General features: G+C 43.0%; 1 protein-coding gene across 1 annotated transcript; it reads right to left on the minus strand.

Moving 5' to 3' along the window:
- Positions 1-3,509: 3,509 nt before the first annotated feature.
- Positions 3,510-19,841, minus strand: LOC110288042 (F-box/WD repeat-containing protein 15-like). Its single transcript, XM_021154499.1, has 7 exons — positions 19,728-19,841; positions 13,049-13,258; positions 11,348-11,506; positions 10,107-10,317; positions 8,517-8,695; positions 8,107-8,231; positions 3,510-3,674 (listed from the first exon to the last, which is right to left on the minus strand). The coding sequence occupies exons 1-7, from the start codon at positions 19,770-19,772 to the stop codon at positions 3,569-3,571; spliced, it is 1,035 nt and encodes a 344-aa protein (XP_021010158.1). The 5' UTR covers positions 19,773-19,841; the 3' UTR covers positions 3,510-3,568.
- Between the last annotated feature and the right edge of the window lie 1,038 nt (positions 19,842-20,879).

The following is a 20,879-nucleotide window of genomic DNA, read 5'->3' on the forward strand; positions in this document are numbered from 1 at the left end:
TCTGAGCCTATTTCTTGAGGCCTGGCCCAATGATTACCCTTCCAGCAGGGAGGACAGATTCCAGGGGAATGATTCTGCTGCCTATGTTTCTATTTTTTGGACAGTCTTTCCTAAAATGACCTATGCCCCCATACTTAAAACATTCCTTATCCCCTCAGGGCTGTGAAAGCATTGCTTGTACTGTAGTACCCTGCAAGGCAGCAGCCATAGCCAGACCCTGATTGTATGAGGGTACAATTTCTATACAAAGATGAATGTATCCAGATAAGTTTGTCTCTTCCTTGTATGGCCAGATGGCCATCTGGCAGGCTGCATTGACATTCTCATAAGCTAATAATGTAACAAAAGAAATTCCTGCCTGAATGTTTCCAAAAATACTGCCAGCTGCTTTTATAAGTCTCTTCACAAATACCTGAAATGGTTCATGGGGACCTTATTTGGTCCCAGATAAACTCCCACTGAGACCATCTATATATTATAAGGAGTCAAATTTACTTCTACCACTGTATCTGATAAAGCTTGTGTAAAAAGGTGGCAGGGCTGTGCTGTGCTACAGCTCTTTTTAACACTATTAGTTTTGTAGTCATCTCCACTTGCTTGATTTTTTTCTTCACTACAAATATGGGTGAGTTAAAAATTCTGAGCCTGTGATCTAAGTACAAACTGCAGCCAATAGAACTCTGGCAGTTTAACTAGAATTTTTAAGTTTGTATTGCAATATTAGAACATAACCGTTGTTTTGTTTTGAAAACAAAACCCAATTTTTAACAGTGTTAGCCTTGAGCTCACTATATAGTTTAGGATTCTTTTAAGGTTTTTGGCTCTCAAGTGGCTTAGCTATGTGGTTTCTTTCTTTGCACAATTCTGTGTGGTGTGCACTTGTGTGCATATGTGGTAATCTGAATGAGTATGGCTCCCATAAAGTTGACCACTAGTTAGTGGAACTATGTTGGATTAGAAGGTGTGGCTCTGTTGGAGGGGTTGTGTCACTGTAGACAGTCTTTCAAGTTTAAAAAGACGTCATTCCCATGATGTCTCTTTGCTTCCTATGTGCAGATCAAGATGTGCACTCTTCACTGTGCACTCCATGCCTTTTCTCTACCCTATTGATTCTAATCCTTTTAAACCATAAGCTCTATTAACTTTAATATTCTATATTATGGTTTTTCAAGATAGGGTTTCTATGTATACATATATGCACATAACCCTGACTGTCCTGGAAGTCACTCTGTAAACCAGGCTGGCTTGTACTCATTGCTGGCTGACTCTGTCTCCCAACAGGTGGGATTAAAAGTGTGTTCTGCCACCACGTCTGACTATTAACAATTATTTTTTTCTTTGCTTCTTTTTGTTCTTTTTAAAAATGATTTTTATGTGTTTTGCTGTTTTGTCTATATGCATATCTCTGGGAAGAGTAACATATTCTCTGGAATGGATTACAGATAGTTGTTAGCTGTTATTTGTCTGCAAGCAATTGAATCCAGGCCCTCTAGAAGAGCAGCCAGTGGTCTTCACTGCTAAGCCATCTCCCCAGCCCATATACCCTTGACTTAAAAAGTGGTTGGGGAGAAAAATGAGGTCAAGAATTCAAAAGAGAACTGTGGAGAGATATATGTGAAGGTTTAAAGGATGAAGGGGAAAAGGGGAAAATTTTTAATGAGTTATTTTCTTTATTTACATTTCAAATGTTATCTCGCCTTTCCTAATTTCCCCTCTGAAAACCCCTTATATCCTCCCCGACCCCTCTGCTCATCAACCCACCCACTCCTACTTCCTGGCCCTGGCATTCCCCTATACTGGGGAATAGAATCTTCACAGGACCAAGGGCCTCTCCCCCCATTGATGACCAACTGGGCCATCCTCTGCTACACATGCAGCTAGAGACATGAGTCCCATCATGTGTTTTCTTTGGTGGGTGTTTAGTCCCAGGGAGCTCTATGGGTACTGATTATTTCATTTTATTGGTCCACATATGGGGCTTCAAACCCCTTCAGCTCTTTGGGTCCTTTCTCTAGCTCCTTCATTGGGGACCCTGTGTTCCCTCCAATGCATGGCTATGAAGCATCCACTCCTGTATTTGTCAGGCACTGGCAGAGCCTCTTAGCAGACAGCTCTATAAGGCTCCTGTCATCAAGCATTTGTTGGCATCCACAATAGTGTCTGGGTTTGGTGGTTGTATATAGGATGGATACCCAGGTGAGGCAGCCTCTGGATGGTCATTCCTTCAGTCTCTGCTCCACACTTTGTCTCTGTAACTCCATCCATGGAGTTCTAAGAAAGATAGAAGTATCTACACTTTGGTCGTCCTTCTTTTTGAGTTTCATGTGTTTTGCAAATTGTATCTTGGGTATTGAAAAGGGGAAATTTATAGCTTCAAAAAGGGCATTTTTTTTAATTTGATACATGACTTTTGCAGTGATAAACTGCCCACATGGCCTGCTCATCTGATAAAACCCTATAGCAATGAAATGACAGGTGTCACAGCCAAATGACTTGTTCATCTACCCATGGTATTTGTTTCAGAGATAGGTTCTCAAGATGTAGCCCTGGTTGGCTGCTATATCCACTCCAGTAGTGACTCGCTTAGCAGGCCCAAAAGCCTGGAAGCAGTCCTGAGGCAAAGAGTTTCACGGAAACTTAGCCTCTTGGAACCTTGGCATTCCCATAGCTAGAATGCCCCAGATTTGTCCCTGCGATATTGTGGAGGATCTTGCATGCTTTCTTACAGTATTTTACTGGATAACAGTTAGAAATCTCAGGGTAAGCTTAACCAAGTATACTTAGAATCTTTATTACAGTCAAGTATTGCAAACTATATTACATATTAGAAGAAGGTTGGTGAATTCTTCTGACAAATGGAGATTCCCTAGGGATACTTAAAAGAAGAGCCAAGTTACTCTCATATGCAAGAATTTACTAAGGCCTAGGAAATAGGGGGGTTGTGGTATTGCATTATTCATGAGAAGGTCTGCTAGAGGAAAACCCCCTGGTGCTAGCTTTCACAAGGCTCAAAAGAGTAGCACAAATTGTGACTAGATTGTGAAGTCTTTACCTGTCATTAGCTGACTCTAGGCAGGGCTGTTTTATCTTTACTGTAAACATTGCCTGGTTCCTGTCAGTCCTTTGAAGGCATTCCTCTGTTTTGTGTCAGATACTTCAATGTACCTTGCCTGCTGTGACACCCTACTCTTTTGTTTTCTGTATTATATAAGACTGGTGTTCACTTTGTGAAAATATATCCAGATACAGCACTTCCTTGTGCTCCTATTTGTTTGTCATTCATTTCTCACTGACTCTTTGCTTACCTGTAACCAGAACCCCATACCCTGCAGATTGGAGACCCAATTGAGGTTCGTCTGCAGCAGTTGGACTGGAACTAGCTCTGTAGACCACGCTGCCCTCAGAACTCAGATTTTCTACCTGCCTGTGCCTCCCCAGTGTCAGGATGAAAGGTGTGCACCATTACATTTAGCCTCTTCACTACTTAGCAAAACTGAAATCACCAGCCTGGGCTTGCAAATAGACCTTTATTATCATTGAGGAAGAGGACACACAACCCACTCAGTTTTCAAGAACAGATGTTCAAGGCATATGCAATCAGAGAGTAGGGGCCATGACCATCTCTCATCAACTGAACTATGCTCACATCGTCACATAGCAAATTGTTAATGAAGCTGCCAACAGGAAAAAAAAAAAAAAAAAACAAGAGATCAGTACTCACGTGGGAGTGATTTTTATCAACTATAATTAAAGGACTGTCTTTTCATCACAGTCCTGAATCTATTTAAAACTTTTCCTTACTCATTGCTAGCTGGAAAGATGGCTCAATGGTTAAAGCACAGACTGCTCTTTCAGAGGTCCTGAGTTCAATTCCCAGCAACTACACATTGGCTCACAACCATCTGTAATGCCATCTACAATGCCATCTGATGCCCTCCTTTGGTGTGTCTGAAGACATCTGCAGTGTACTCATGTACATAAAATAAACAAATAAAAATATACGTACTTGACATGTATGTATGTGTATGTGTGCACTCAAGCATGTGTGTGCCTGTGTACCTGAGTGTGGGTACTTGCCTATGTGTGCTTGCCTGTGTGTGCATACATGACAATATACATGAGTGTGTGTGCCTGTGCACCTGTCTACATGGGTGTGTTTGCCTATGTGTGCCTGTACAGGTGTGTCCCAGAGTACATGTATATGCTTCTATGCATCAAATGGGTAGATTATAACTTGTGGGAATCAGTTCTCCCCTTTCACCAAACAGGTTCCAGTGACTGAACTTGTCAGGCTTGGTGGCAGTTGCCTAGACTGCTGAACCATCGCAGGTTAATTGTAACTATGTACATTGGCAAAGGAGGACTACTGAAGAAATACAGTTTTCTGCTTGGCTAATGTGCACCAAAGCTGTTTGCAGAAGCCCCCCCCCCCCAACTGCTTGAGGGATTTCCCTTTCCCTGCCAATGTAAGCAAGTTCAATAGTTCAATACCACCCGACCCCTTCCCCATCTGAGAGGACTGACTAAGAGGTCATGATGACCACATTGACCGGAGCAAGATTAGCAGTTCTCAAAACTTAGCTATAATACAGATAACAGTCCTTGGAAACCCTGCCTCAGTTTGAATTCCAAGATAAACCACATACTGCCCTAATCTTGCTGACAAAGTTTTCTGGCACATCAATAGCTAATGACTAAAATTAAAAATATACTATTGCTTTGCTAGAAAATAATGATATCACTGTGAAGTCACCTTTTCAAAGGGTATAAAAAAGCTGTAACTTTGAAAATCAGGGTTGACTCTCCCAGCAAGGCTGAGCAACCCCACTTGAAGCGATCTGTTATTGAGCTGTGTTTCTGAGAGTCATGTTCTCAACACTTGGGCCTCTGGGTACCCAACATAACCATCCATAGCATGAGTTCCAATCCCAGCCTTCTGCAATAGACCTCTGCCCCATTTCTCAATTCTCAGTTGTTCAAGTATATTACCTAGCTTAAGAACACAGAGAGAGCCGGGCGTGGTGGCGCACGCCTTTAGTCCCAGCACTCGGGAGGCAGAGGCAGGCGGATTTCTGAGTTCGAGGCCAGCCTGGTCTACAAAGTGAGTTCCAGGACAGCCAGGGCTACACAGAGAAACCCTGTCTCGAAAAACCAAAAAAAAGAAAAAAAAAAAAAAAGAACACAGAGAGAAGTCAGTTGTGATACCACACACCTAAAACTAACTTCAATTTAGGAGGCTGCAGCCAGAGAATTGAGTGTGAGGCAGTTTGAGGTTAGTCTAGGCTACATAGTGAGACCTTGTCTCAGAAAAAAACAAAGGTTTTAATTCATAAATTTATTTAAAATTGAGTTCTGTTCCCTTAGCCAAACTTTGTCCACTCAGAGTGAATATAGCAATGCATCCCCTCCCCACTAGGGGGTGTGGAGATGATGGGGCACATGTCAATCATTCCATTATTTAGTACAGAGGGAAACATCTACTGGATCACTCAGGAGCTCATAACTGTCAGGTTGCTCTGGGAAATTACACATCCTCCTAACTGTGACCTTGCAGACTCTAGCCGAAACCTGTCGTCCACGCCCTTATTCTGCTTTACACTGAGGTGGTAAAAATGGCATCTCCCTATCTCCCTCCACCTGGCATGTGGAGGACACAGCAGAGCTCCCTGAATTTTGGGGGTAAAGTTTATTATCAGAGTTCATCCTTTGAAAGACCCTGGATTCACTCCCCCAGCACAAGAAACACAAAGTACCTTCCCCAAATTGGTAAGTCAACAGAGAGTCAAAAGCAGGTCAAGCCCAAATACATTAAGTTCCAAACATTTACAATAGATTAACCAAAAACAAGTTTCTAATAATTAAACCAGAAATGTGAAATCAGAGGGACATTCCACCTGATCTATAGAATGACAGACTCCAATGACAAGGGATGTTTCAGCACATCATAGAAGCCAGAAGGACAGGGTAGAACCCTTTCCAAAACCTGAAGGAACTAATTCCAAAGAAAAATCTCAGACTAGGTGAGAGGGAGAAGTTTCAGAAATTCAAGGCAAGCCTTGGATATATAAAGTTTTAGGCTACCCTTAACTGTATAGCAAGTTTCAGTCCAGTCTGGGGGTATACAAGATGTCTCAAAAGAACAACATACATGCACATGCTTAAACATACACACACACACAGAAATACACACATTTTACATAGCCAAGTCTTTCTTGAGCAAAACAACAAAACTGAAACTATCACAGTATCAGATTTTAAAATATATCACAGCAAGCTGTTGTGATCAAAACAGAATGAATGATCATGTCATCAAACATATATGTCAGAGCCCAGGAAAAGAACCTGCTCTTTTATCCTTTATTGTTTTTTTTTTTAAGAACAAGTAATAGGCTCTCCAATAAATACTGTCAAGAAGATTCAAAGACCACCACATTCTTATACCTCCCACTACTCAATAATTCAATAATCAACTTGTAACACATTGAAGAAAAGACTAGATCTGAGACTAGAAAATCACTAAGAGAGAATCTGTAGAAAAAGATCCATGACTTGAGTCTAGGCAAGAGTTCTTGGCCAGGAACTCCCAAGTACCAGCAACCTCAAACAAGAATAAATGGGACTGAATCAAACTACAAAGTCTCTCCACAGCACAATGGAGGAAACAAACAAACAAACAAACAAAAACACCAGAACTTACCAAACAACAACAATCAAGCAAGAGAACTAAGAGAATCCTCACAGACTGTGGAAAAATTGAAATAAGTTTTCAGTTGTGTAGCCCAGATTAGCATTGAATTTGAATGCAGCATAGGCTAGCCTCAAACTTGAGATAATTCTTCTGCCTTAGTTTCCAGCAGGCTGGAATTATAGCTGTGAGCCACTATGTTCGGAGGGAGAACTATCTTTAAGTCATGCATGTAATTTAAATTATATTGGTAGCTTTTCATGTGCTGTTGACCCTTGTTAAAAAGGGATCCTGGGCAAACAACTTTAGTCCCAGCACTCTGCGGGGAGAGACAGGTGGATCTCAAGGTAGAGTTCATAGCCAGTCTGTTCCCAAGACTGCATATGATACACAGAGCAATCCTGCAAGAGCGGAGACTCATATTTTTCTCTTCCTTTTTTTAGAGATGGGTTAAAGGTGTCTTGCTAAGTGGCTTCAGCATCCTGAGTGCAGGGTTTGGGGCCTGTACCACCACACCATGATCACTGAAAATAATTTGGATGAAGGCAAGTAAAACTCAAAGGAAAATTAGCCAAACGGAGATGAGGCAGCTCACTGATGAAGGAACCCCAGAGGGGGCTACACTCAGGAGAACCCATCCTGTCATTAAAGACAAGATATGAGGAAGCAGTCCCCCCAATTCGGCTGTGGGCCTGAGACTGTTGACATAACTGTTTGTGCTGACATACAACGAACTAGCCATACTTTCTCTTCCCTCCCTCCCTTCTTTTCTAATACATAATCTTGCTCTATAGCCCTGACTGTCCTGGGACTCACTCTATAGACCAGGCTGGCCTCAAACTCAGAAATCGCCTGTCTCTGCCTCATAAGTGCTGGGATTAAAGGCGTGTGCCACCCCTGCCAGGCCAAACTTTACTTTCAATGTATTGGTGTGAAGGTGTCAGTCAGATCCCCTGGAACTGGAGTTACAAACAGGTGTGAGATTCCATGTGAATGCTGGGGATAGAACCCAAGTCCTCTGGAAGAGCAGACAGTGCTCTTAACTTGCTTAGCCTATTCTCCAGAAACTACCCAAGGAGCTAAAGGGGTCTGCAACCATATAGGAGGAACAATATGAACTAACCAATACCCCCCAGAACTTGTGTCTCTAGTTGCATATGTAACAGAGGATGGCCTAATTGGCCAGGAATGGGAGGTCTGGAAGTCCTTGGTCTTGTGAAGATTATATGCCCCAGAAGAGGGGAATGCCAGGGCCAGGAAGCAGGAGTGGGTAGGTTGGGAAGCAGGGCAGAGGGAGGGTATAGGGGACATTCTGAGAGGAAACTAGGAAAGAGGATAGCATTTTAAATGTAAATGAAGAAAATACATAATAATTTTTTTTAAAAATTAATGTCTAGTTAAAGTCAAGAAGCAGAACTTACCCGTACAGTGGCAGAGGTCTCATATTTTGCAGTCGATAACACCTCCTGAGCAACAGGCTTCTCTCCTCCCATGCATATACATCCAAACAGCCATTGTTTGAGGTGACGATGACATGAACAGGGTCCTTCAAAGAACACCCAAATGACAGTAGGCTAGAGTCAATGTCAGACCAAAAGACGGAGAGAGGGCCTAGGAGATGGCTCATCAGGTAAAGGCACTTGCTGAGCAAGCCTGGTGCTCTGAGCCCATTTAAAGGGAAAAAGAAAGAGACTAACACCAGGAAGTCTGCCTGTGAACTCTGCAAGTGCTCACACACAGACAAATGCACACACCCCAACAGTATGAAGTTTTAAAAATGTAAATCTATTTTTTTAAAAACCCCACTGGAGAGGAAAAATTCCAAACATACCACACAGAGTCTCACGATTGTTTCTGGGCAGTACTGAAATGTCTGCAGATGGAGACCATTGATGGTAAAGAGCAAGAGAAAGAAGTGAGTTGAACAAACAATCACGTCCTTATCACTGACACCAATCCAGTTTGGGGTCTCCTCATAATATGGCAAGAAGAAGCTTGCTATCAATTTTCCTGTTCCAAACAAACACAAAATACAGGGGCAATTTTTGCACTCATTTAAGTAAGAGCAAAACCCTTAATGCTTACTGAAAAGCATATCCCTCCTTCCATGGCATGCTAGTCTGAAAGAGACAATGAAAACGGTCCATTGGTCTGACAATTCCACGTCCTGGCAAGTCCATGACCTTGGCCATGGAAAGGCAGGCTATGACACAGGGACAATGTGGACAGTCAGTAGCACAAACATTGGAAAGACAAACTGTACTGGAAAAGGACAGTAGAACCCAGTCCCTAGCCCATGACAGAAATGGAAACATGTCTCCCTGAGAAACCCTTAGATCACTGCTGTAGTGACCATCAACCAGGCACAAGTTCACATCTGGCCAAGGAGCCTCCTGCTCCCTTTACAAAAACATAAGGAGCATCATCATACAGTGATCCACAATCCAGCACAGTCCAGTAGATCTCCAAGTCCCAGGCCAGCCTGGTCTACAGAGCAAGAACCAGGTTAGTCATGGCTACACAGAGAAACCTTGTCTTCAAAGACTAAAAATACAAAACAATGACAAGCATTTATAGCTTACTATGAGCACTTGGGGGAAACATAGGAGAAATCAGGATTTCTTTTAAAAATTGTTTTTACATTATTATGTTTGTGCAGGTATTCATGCCAGAAGCACAGATGTGGGGGTCAGGGGACAATTGAGGGATTTGTATCTCTCCTCCATCATGTAGTACCCCAGGAATTGCACTAGGCAGTCAGGCTTGGTAGTTATGTGTCTCTATCCTCTAAGCCAGTACTTCTCAACTTTTCTAATGCTTCCTACTGGACTTTAATACAGATCTCATTTGGCATGGGGGTGGAGGGTTTCCTGCCCAGCCATACAGTTGCTTTCATGGCTATTTCATAACGGTATTATTGCTACTGTTACCAATTGTGAGTTAAGTATTTTTGAAAAAAGAAGTTTGTCATAGGGGTCATGACCCATAGGTAAAAAACAACTGGCATAAGCCATTTTTCCACCCCATCTTACAGTTATTTATTGCTTGTCATGTGAGGGGTTTTTTCTTTTGAAACAAGGTCTCACTGTGCATAACTGACTAACAGAGTGCTCACTGTATACATCAGGCTGGCCTGGAACCCAGAGAGATCTGCCTGTGTCTCCACTGAATCCTGGAATTGAAGGTGTGCACTACCATGCTTGGCCTTTTATTTTTCTTTTTTAACTTTATCTCTGTGTGTGTGTGTGTGTGTATACAGATCTGTGTGGGTGTACATATGCATGTGCACATGCTAAACATCTTCTCAGCTCCATCTTTCCATTTCTGAGACAGCAGCCTCTAGGACTCAGTTTTCCTGACTCAGTCTCCTGATTTGGGGCGTGTGCCATCATGTCGGGCTTGAGAACTTTCTAAGGTTTACCTTGAACAGTTACTTTGTTCCCGATCTCTTCCAGCTTCATATCAAATGTTTCAAACTTTGTGATTTGGGGGAAACCACTTCTGGACATCAGGGTTATCCTGTCTTCCCTTCTTGGTGTCCAGAAGGCTCTTTGGCATAAGGAAAATTCGAGAATGGTAGACACAGGGGCAGAGAATTCTGATCTCCTCAGTAAGCTGCTCATGTAAAACACCTGCAGAGAGTATTGCCCAGGGGAGTCAATGAAGAGAAAATCTCTGCAGCCTGGCACATGCCTACTCCACATGAGGGGCTTTTGAAAGAAACCCCAGAATGGCTGCATCTGTTCTTCACCCAGGACAGGGTGGAGCAGTCTTTGTTCCCACTCAAGGTCCGAATAACTCACCATCTTCCTGCCCCTCCCATCACATATCAGAGACAGGATGGAGTCCCTGACTCAGGTCAAAAGGCACATCGGTCATCCTACTGCAATGGACACATCCATCAGAGCTTGGTTAAGTACATTTTCCCTGTTCAGAGGACCAGTCCAGGGCTATCCTGGACTAATTTTAAAAATTGGCATTGAGACTGTCATAGAGAAACTCAGGCTGCTTTGAAATTATATCGATGTATAAACCTAAATGAATATGCTTGGGCCCTGAGGAGTACTTGGGCTCTGAGCAGACCATCTCTCACCTAAGAACCAGGCACCAGAGAGCTGGCACTTAAGAGAGAAGGCAGTATATAAAGCATTGGGTTATGGTAGCACTTAGTTGAAATTTGACATGGCATGTCAGCCAGTGATAGAAAATTGCTTTGAGTTCAGGGCCAGCAAAGATGTCTGGGGACTGTTAATTCACCTGCCTTCATCCTTTGGCCAAGCCACATTTCAAAAATATTTCACACCGGGCAGTGGTGGCACATGCCTTTAATCCCAGCACTTGGGAGGCAGAGGCAGGTGGATCTCTGAGTTCGAGGCCAGCCTGGTCTACAGAGGGAGTTCCAAGACAGCCAGGGCTATACAGAGAAACCGTGTCTCAAAAAACCAAAAAATTAAAAAAAAAGAAAGAAAACTTCACTAATAGACATTTACCATTGTGACTGGTCACATGACTGCTACCAAGTACAGTATTTCTTTCCTGACTGTAGGATGGCTTTTCTTATGATAGGGCTTGGAGGGAGGGGAGTCTTGCCCGGACCTCCCTGAGGGCTCAACCTTCCCACTGTTTCCCATCTTCACCCTCGAGTTGCTAGAACAAACCTACCTTTGGCAAAATATGTGGGTAGTTCTTACTAAGTAAGACCCATTTCTTCTGAGGAGAGCAATCAATTTCATCAAAACCATATGGGAATACATTGACTTTGGAAATGAGGTGTAAATCTGGAATCCTAAAGATGTAGAGGTTACCCAAGGTATCGCCTATCTGAAATCAGAGCAGCAACACCCATCAGTGGGGAAAGGTTTAGCATGAAGGAAGCAGTGTTATCTGCTCTGAGATACACTACTGTGTCTTCAAGTGCAATAATGAGACCCAGAGCTGTGACCAGCCTGCTTCACAGAGTATCTGCACTGATCCCATGGAATAAGACTCCCTAGACCTGGGGGCATGACTCAGTAGGTAACTGTGGGGAGAGACAGAGACAGAAGGAGAGACAGAGGAAGAGAGAGACAGAGGGTGAGAAAGTGTGTGTGTGTGTCTGTGTGTGTGTGTCTGTGTGTGTGTGTGTCTGTGTTTGTGTTGTGGGTATGGAGGTGTGGGGGTGGGTGGGTGCTTGTGGTGTGTGAGTGTAGCTGTGTGCGTGTCTGCGTGTCTGCGTGTGTGTAGGTTCAATTCCAGGGACTCCAATGGATTTTTCTGGCCGCCAAGCCTGCTCATGATACATAGACACACATGCAGGCAAAATATTCAAACACAAATAATTTTTTCCTTTTGGGTTTTTCCAGACAGGATTTCTCTGTGTAGCCCTGGCTATCCTGGAACTCACTCTGTAGACCAGGCTGGCCTCAAACTCGAGTCACCTGCCTCAGTGACATCTACTACCATGTCCTAAAGGATATTTTTTTAAGAAATTTTGTATGGCATGGTAGCATATGTCTTTAATCCCAACACTCAGAAGGCAGATATAGTCTGATCTCTGGGAGTTAGACTACCCTTGTCTACACAGTGAGTTCTAGGCCAGCCAGGGGTGCAAAATAAGACTCTGTCTCAAACACATGAGGTAGGGTATATGCAAAGATTTTCCAAGCCCTAAATCACTCCTCCCCAGGACTCACTGGGACATCAACATTATCCTTTTTTCTTAATATCTGATAAAATTCTCAATTTTCTCTCTATTGTCCATACCCAAATTCACATATTCAAAAATAATAAACAATTCAAAGACAAGAATATGTAAAATCACTCAGAAAAATTGTGTGTGTGTATTTGTGTGCATGTTATATGTATATTTATGCATTGTATGTAGATTACATACCTGGGCATACATGGAAACCAGAGAAGGAAGTCAGGTACCCCGTTAGATCACTCTTCTCCTGATTTCCTCAGAAACTCTTATTGAACCTGGAGCACCAGCATTTAGTCCCAGTGAGTGACCCTTGTGTTTCCTTCCCCAACAACACTGGGGTTAAAGGCACATTTAACCACATCCCACTTTTTATGTGAGTGTCAGGGATTTGAACTCAGTTCTCCGTGCTTGCACAGAAAACACTGCTACCCACTGAGCCATCTCTCCCCAGATCCCAGGAAAGAATTTTAAAATGATATTTTTAAGAGAATGGCTTAGGGAAATGTACATGAAATAGGTCAAAGGATAAAGGATGGCCATTTTTATGGTATACTGTGATTGACGCTCAGCTTTTGCAGAGACTCTAAGATGGCACATTAAGATTTGACATTAATGGGATCTCAAATTGGCAAGTGTTTTGTTCTGTGTGACTATTCCAGATGAGGTGGGGGGTCACTTACCAAGACAAACGGGCCATCCTTGGTAATAACAGCTTTCAGTGATTTGCATGGAGATTCCAGGTTGCTAGTCGCCAGAGCTTCCCTGTTGTGACAGTCCCACAGTTTGATAGTTGATTGAATATCTACAGTAACCGCAATGTGCATATCAGGGAGGGTAGTCAACAGGTTGATACTTGATGGCTGTACTGGGCTTACCCAGGTTATAACACTCTGGGAAACAAGAGCATCATCGTGTCTTACCAACTCCAGTTCAGCTGCTTTCACCCACCAGCTTTATTTGGAAGCCTTGTCCAGACTGGAACCCTTTCTTACTTACAAGAAAAGAATACAAATGTTTGAGCTGGTGAGATGGCTCAGTGGGTAAGAACACTGACTGCTCTTCCAAAGGTCCTCAGTTCAAATCTCAGCAACCACATGGTGGCTCACAAACACAAGCAATAATATTTGACAACCTCTTCTGGCGAGTCTGAAGACAGCTACACTGTACTTATATACAATAATAAATAAATTTTTGGGCTGGAGCAAGCAGGGATTGATTGAGCAGAGATGACCAGAGCGAGCAGGGCTGACTATAGAGAACAGAGGTCCTAAAACTTCAATTCCCAATAACCACATGAAGGTGCACAACCATCTGTATAGTTACAAGTGTACTTATACACGTAAAATGAATAAATAAATCTTTTTTAAAAAAAAGAATATGAACATTCTAAGCATTCCTCACTGGGCATGGTAGCACATGCCTAGACTCCCAGCCCAGAGAGGCAGAGGCACAAAGATCACTAGCAGCTTGAGACCATTCTGGTCTATAATGTCAAGTTGCCGGCCAGTTGGGACTACATTACAAGACTATCTCAAAAAGAAAAAGAAACCCAGGGCTGGAGAGATGGCTCTGCAGTTAAGACCACCAAATGTTCTTAACCAAAGGACCTGAGTTCAATTTCCAGCACAGACATGGTAGCTCACAGTTGTCTGTAACATCCATTCCAGGGCATCTCACCCTCACATGGACATACACACAGACAGAATACCTATGTACATAAAAATAAAAAGAAACACAAAGAAGAAAACAAACATTTAGATTATTTGGGGCAGGAGTGGACAGGAAAACAGGACACATGCATTATGCTCTGAGGTGAGGACACACTCACTGTACTGACCAGAGAGAAGAACAAAGATGCCAAGATGGGTCAGCAGGGAAGGACACCTGCCACTAAACCTGATGACAGAAGTTCAATCCCCAGGAACCACATGGACGTGGAGACCAACTCCCACAAACATGTATGAAGAACAATCAGCAGCATGTGTTCAAACCCATTTCACCTTTTACTAACAGTGCAAGCAGGGAGTATGGGCCTGTCATCACTTCTAGTGGGGCTAGATGTGTTTTTGGGGTTTTTGTTTGCTTGTTTGTTTAATGTAATCTTTCCTTTAAGTCAATCTCTCACTAAAATGCGATTCCTGCATTGACTCCCTTGAAAGGCAACCTATTGAAGGCCTTATTGCCATACAGAAATGACTCAGGCTCACGAGTTGAGATCCTGCTCCACTCCTGGCTCCCTCTGCCAGGTACGATGATGATGCACCACTGGATCCTGCCTAGCACTTAGGAGGCAGAGGTAGGAGGGTCCCCATGAGTCCACGGCCAGCCTGAACTCTAGGATAGCCTGATATCATCCTAAACAGCCTACTACCACCCACCTGCCAAAAACAAACAAAAACCAAACCCCCCCAAAACCTCCAACATCAGGATCATCCTGTTCACTATGTTACATTTACAGTTTGCTGTGGGAGGCAATATTTATAAACATTGAGACTCTAACAAAATAAAAACCCTTTTCTTGAGTTTGTTTGATCAACCCTTTAGTTCCAGCACTCAGGAGGCAGAGGAAGGCAGATCTGTTGAGGTGGAGGCTAGCATTGTCTACATAGTTCCAGGCGAACTAGAGCTAAAGCATAAGATCTTCTCCTAGACAAACAGAACCAACTAACCTCAAGAATGGATTTATGTTCACTCCATTAGGCTCTGTTACCTTTTAAAATAAAAAAAAAATAGTTGAGAGAATGAAGGACAATCAGAAATACACTTAGGTTCCAGCATTCACCCAGATCTCTCCTACAATGGCTCAGCAGCTGGCCATCTCACGAGTCAGAATACACAAGAGAAAAAAAACTCTTGCATAAACCAGCAGGGACTGCACAGTGGCAATCTGGTGTCATAATGCTGAGACAAGCCAGGAGTAATGTCCTCAAGAACCACAGACACGGCCAGTCCTAGGTACTAGGGTCCCCATCATCCCTCTCCCAGGGCATCATATGGGCCCCTAGCACTCACAAAACCATAGATAACAGAGGTTCTACCTACAGAACCAACCTACAGGTCAACAATGCTACCACAGCTCTAGCCCTGTTTCATCCCCTAAGTCAAACAGCTCAGGAAGGTCCCAGAGAACTATGCTCAGTGCAAGCCATACCCTTTATGTTTAGCTCCTGGTGCAGTTACCCCAAGTCCTGGTAGACACTATCAGAGAAAGAAGCATGCTTGAACAGTTGTATCAATTTCTCTACCACCCAAGAGAGCACAGGTCCACTGTGCTACCCGGTCAAGGAATTAGGGACAATTCTCCTAGTGCCACAGCCAATGAGAGGTCAGGGCCAGCTCTCCATACTACCACATGTGGTGAATTGAGAAAGGGCAACACCCGTGCATCCACACCAGCTGATTGCCTCTAAGCACACCTGTAGAGCATTTCCCTAATCAATCATCAAACTGGGAAAACTCAGCCCACTGTAGGCAGTGCTACTGCCAGGCTGGTGTTTCTGGGTGGTATAAGAAAGCTAACTGAGGAAGCCACGGAGAGTGAGCTATAAAAAATGATCAACTCTCCATGGACTCTGCTGCAGTACATGACTTAGTCTCCTCTGATGGACTGCAACCTCTGAGTCCTTTCCTCCAATTACCTTTTTGGCCATAGCCTTTTAAACACAGCAACAGAAAGCCCACTAACACACAAACATAGCCAACCTGTATTATGTGGTAATTGTTAATTCTCAAGACTCTCCAAATATCCAGAAAGGAGGTCAAGATGGATTATGGGATTTCTGACATTTCAATAAAAACCACTCTACCTCAGGAACTTCTGAAACCAGTTCCCATCTGCCAAAAGGTAACTTTAGCCTTGTTTTTGTTACTGTCATAATGTTACAATGTACTCTATTTACTAGATACATTCTAGAACAAATAAACAAAGATTGTCTAACTCAGATATACTTAATAGATACTGGCTTTCAATCTTGTCAGAAATCTGCTAAATGTAATGTTAAAAGTTTTAGCTTACTATAATAGACAGAGGCCCCCAAATCCTGACAGTGAACCCCTCACCGCCCAAGATCTCTGAGTGACATGGGCACAGTGACAAGACTGCTTAGAGTGTGGTATGACAACAACTCACAATCACTGCTCCATTGCCATGCTTGATGCCAGGGCTTGGCCTACACTGTGGACAAACAGAGGATACCCAGATAGATAAATGTCTCGTATTGCCTACCACAAGTGAGTCATGTCTCCCACTCCCCTCCCCCATAGAAAAAAAAACCTCTCATCTTCTGAGCCTGATGGATGGCCAGACTACCTCTGCCCGAGTCTCCATGGACTTGTCCACTGTGGGTCCCACCAGATAGATGACTCTACTGTCTCCAAGGGAAACAACTGAGCTGACAAGGTAACTAGAGTTGAGGCCATTAGGGGCCTAGACTTGTCTCGCCCACCACAGAACATTCTTACCCTCCTCCAAGGTCATTACTTCCTGGACATCCCCCCTCATAAATAACACTAACTTGTCATTCCTTTTGTCTTCTGCTTCAGATCCTGACTTCGGCCTACCAACTCCTTAATGTCACACAACCTGGCCACTTTAAAGATTGCTGGCTATGTGTACCCCCTGGAATTAACTCACAATTGCCACTTACAGCTTTTCTGANGACTCTGTCAAGTAAACTTACATCACCTTGTACCAGCTGCCCCTACTCTGATGTCGCTACAAAGCCATACCTTTTCTCTATCATTCTTATCTATAGACCTAAGGTGTTTTTCATGATAAACTATATAATCAACTATCATATTCACATGGTCAAATCATCAAGGTTCCTTTACTTGTCTTTTAAATGTAAAGTTAAAATGTGTTTCATCATGCTAAACTCATATATATATTCAGTCTCCCAGATAAAAGGAAAAAGCCCTTCTTACTTCTTCTGTTCCATGAAAGGATTTTGTCTTCCCTAAATTCATCATAAAGTGTGTTCCTGCTGTTAACAGATTTATCTCATTTGTAAACTTATAAGCTCCATAAAATCAACTCAGATTCACCTCTCATGGAAAACACAGACCCCATCTAGATAAGTACACCTGCCAGTCAATAGCCTACGTTCCTACCTGTTGCCTGTTCCAGAGGGTGGGATTCCTCTCCTACTGCCTGGGATTGGGACTCCTCTCAAACCAACCACAAAGACATAACAGTTTCTAATGTACACCTGAGAACATTTCCTTTTCTCCCAAAAACACTTGACTTTATTCTTTTCCTCAAATATACATAAGTGTTCCAACACCTTGCAATGTCCAGGTGTTTACTCAAAATCTACATCCAGGACAGCTCCAAAGATGCAACCCACAGATGTGCTATTGCGTACAGACACAGATGTTTCTACTGAACCTACTCCTTCCTACTCACAGATGGTCCCACAGATCCTAGTGAGCAAGGAAACAACTGACTCTCCTAAGACCAACACCCCATCTCCATTTCCTTAGGTTTCCCAGACATGTTACCCCAAAGTCAGCAGGAAGCAGCTAAAGATCGCAAGGACTCTATACCTGCTCCACCATCGCCTCTTTCTACTTTCTCCTTTTTAAAATTAAATCAAGATGGAAAAATGTTAGCATTCCTTCTGGGCACCACCCAACAATTACCTGGCAACAGCCAGATAGGCCTTGCTTGCTATAAAAGGGGCTGTTGTGTCCATACTCTCTCTCTCTGACCTTTCTGTCTGAATCTTTTCTTTCCCTAACCCGTTTTTCCCTCTTTCCCCTTACCCCTTCCCTCTCCCTCTCCACATTTTCTAACCTGCCTCTCCTTTCCTCTCAACATTTCTCCCCCTTTCCCTTTCTATCTTTCTCTGCTCTACTCCCTTCTCAACTCCACTTCCAATGTCCTAAATAAACTCTATTCTACACTATACCCATCATATGTCTGGTACCTCAGGAAAAGGGATGCCTCAGCATGGGCCTGCCCACTGAGGCCCCCTTCAACCTCATGATACTCTACTCTACAAAACATTTTCTGGTCTTAAACACACAACCCAGTCTACTTCTTTCTTTGTTTGCTTTGGACTCTTCTAGATCTCTCTGGTCATTCTCTCATATCTGCAATAAAAATCTTAATATCAAGAAACAGTAATGTCAGCAGTTTCTTTACTGTACACCCACAAATAGGGTGAGAAAAAAACCAAAGCATTCCCAGCAAAATTAGGAACAAGACAGGTATATCCACACATTCTACTCTCATTCAACATGGTATTGTTTTAGCTAAAACAATAAAACAAGAGAAACAAAGAAGAGGGAGGCCAAGAGGAAAGAGAAACCACAATTTCCTCATTTGCAGGTACTATGAGCCTTGATTAGAGATCCTAAGACTCCTCTGAAAACTCTTAGAACTGATAAACTTCCAGAAAATTGACAGGCTGCAATGTTAACATGGAAAAAAAATCACCACCCTTCCAATAGAGTAATAAACAAAGTAAAGAAGGAACAGGGAAGCCTTCTGATTCAGAACAGCCTCAACCACCACCCTGAAGGGGCCTGGTGAACGAGGTATATGCTTTTGATTCCTAGCAGGTATAGGTTGGCAGATCTCAGAGTTCAAAGCCAGCATGGTCTACAGAGCAAGTGTCTCCCAAGGCTCTTACACAGTGAAACACTGTTTCAAACCAAAAAACAAACAAACAAACAAACAAAAACCAACTACAACAAATAAACCATGTAGTAAGGGGCTAGAGTGATGGTTCAGCAGTACAGGGCAATTAATGCTTTTACAAAGGACCCTAGTTGGGTTCCCAAGGGCTACACAACACCTCACAGCCTCTGGCCTCTGCCAGTCAGCACCAACCATAAATTAACACAGACACACATATATATAATCAAAAATATATCTTCAAAAAGAATACCTAGGAGTAAACCCAACCTTGTATGAGAACAATCTATGACGAAAACTTTGAAACACTGACAGGCCTTGCACAGATGGCTTAGAGGACCTGAGTTCAGTGCCCACAGCCCCAGTGCCCACAGCTTACAATCATCTGCAACTACAGTTTTTAAGGGACCTGACACCCTCTAGTTACCTCCACAGGTAGCAGACACACATGGATCACACATACATATATGCACAGAAAACACTCATACATAGAAAACAATTAAATAAATAAAATAAATAAATAAGAAGAGGGAAAATCAGTTGTGGTAGTCCAAACCATTGACCCAAGCACATGAAAAGCCAAGGTAGGTGGATCTCTATGGGGACTTCCGTGACAGCCAGGTCTGTACAGGAGGTCCTGTCTCATCATCACCAGCAACAAAAAGATGAAATTAGAATTCATATGAGGGTAACATTTGCAACTCATCGACCAGACTCACCTTGTGAACATCCCAGGTGGAAATCGTGTTCTTGGAACTCACCATACAGACAACAGACTTGCCTTGTCCGTTTCTTGTTAAGCCACGCCCTGAGATATAACATGCATATCCATAAAATCCTGCAAGGAAACCCCAACAATATGTGGACAGCAGACAGTTGAAGAACAACTCAAATTAAAGGAGGTATGGTTCCCTTCCCTCTGCCATGTAGAAGGCTTGGATAAAAGCTGTGGAAAAGATGAAGGGAGGCAGCCAAGCACGCTGCAGGCTGGTCATTGGTTCAGACACATTTACCCTTTAATCTGTTTCTATAGATACAAAATAGGTCTGGAGCCTGTGGCTCTGACTCCCTGGGCAGAGTGCACTGTTCTGTTCTCAAAGACCAATAAACCGTAAACCATTACACATTTGAAGGCAGAAAGATCCGAAGTTCAAGGTCTTGGTGTGTGTTACATGAAGGGTTTGAGGTTTGCCTATGGTACATGAGATCCTGTCAAAAGAAAGAAAGAAAAAAGAAAGAAGAAGGAAAGAAAGAGAGAGAGAGAGAGAGAGAGAGAGAGAGAGAGAGAGAGAAGTGAGAGATACAGGGAGAGAGGGGAAGAAAGAAAGGAAGAAAAGAAAGAGAAAAAGAAACAAAAGAAAAGAAAAACGCAGGTGTAAAGATGTACCAGTCAAAGGGAGGCAAGCAGCAGACCTTGAGTTTGAGGACAGCCTAATCTACGGAGGAAGTTCCAGGCTAGCCATGGCTAAAGAGTGAGGCCTTATCCCAAACAAATGGAAAAGATAAGATTCTTCCCTTCAAGAAAACAGATTCCACAAAGTTGTCTTCACACACACACACACACACACACACACATACACACACTGCCATGTACACACATCACATACAGACATACTGAAAATAATAAAAGTAAAAAACTTAAAAGAGTCTCTCCAGCAGAAAATTGTTCAGAGGAAGTTTTTAGAAAAAAGATAAATACTAAAGCCTATTTGATAATTTCCCCATTAAATTTCCTCTATATTCTGGGAAGGGTATGAAGCCTTCAGGGAGAGGGAACGATAGGGCTGGTTTTACAATGTTGAGCAACCACTCAGCAGATCACAGGTTGGCTCCATAGCTAGGCTAGCCGAGCAGCCCCATGCTGTTAAACT

The sequence above is a fragment of the Mus caroli genome, unplaced genomic scaffold (assembly GCF_900094665.2).
Source record: "Mus caroli unplaced genomic scaffold, CAROLI_EIJ_v1.1 scaffold_14458_U2_1, whole genome shotgun sequence".
NCBI lineage: Eukaryota > Metazoa > Chordata > Mammalia > Rodentia > Muridae > Mus > Mus caroli.

What these genes read in the sequence shown, in the direction of transcription:
- LOC110288042 (XM_021154499.1), bottom strand. Translation starts at nt 19,772, where the DNA reads ATGGTGAGTTCCAAGAACACGATTTCCACCTGGGATGTTCACAAG. An exon ending in AGGATGGCCCGTTTGTCTTG is followed by an intron (nt 11,507 to 13,048) that starts GTAAGTGACCCC and finishes CTCTGATTTCAG; the next exon opens with ATAGGCGATACCTTGGGTAA. An exon ending in CAATCGTGAGACTCTGTGTG is followed by an intron (nt 8,232 to 8,516) that starts GTATGTTTGGAA and finishes TGTTCTTTGAAG; the next exon opens with GACCCTGTTCATGTCATCGT.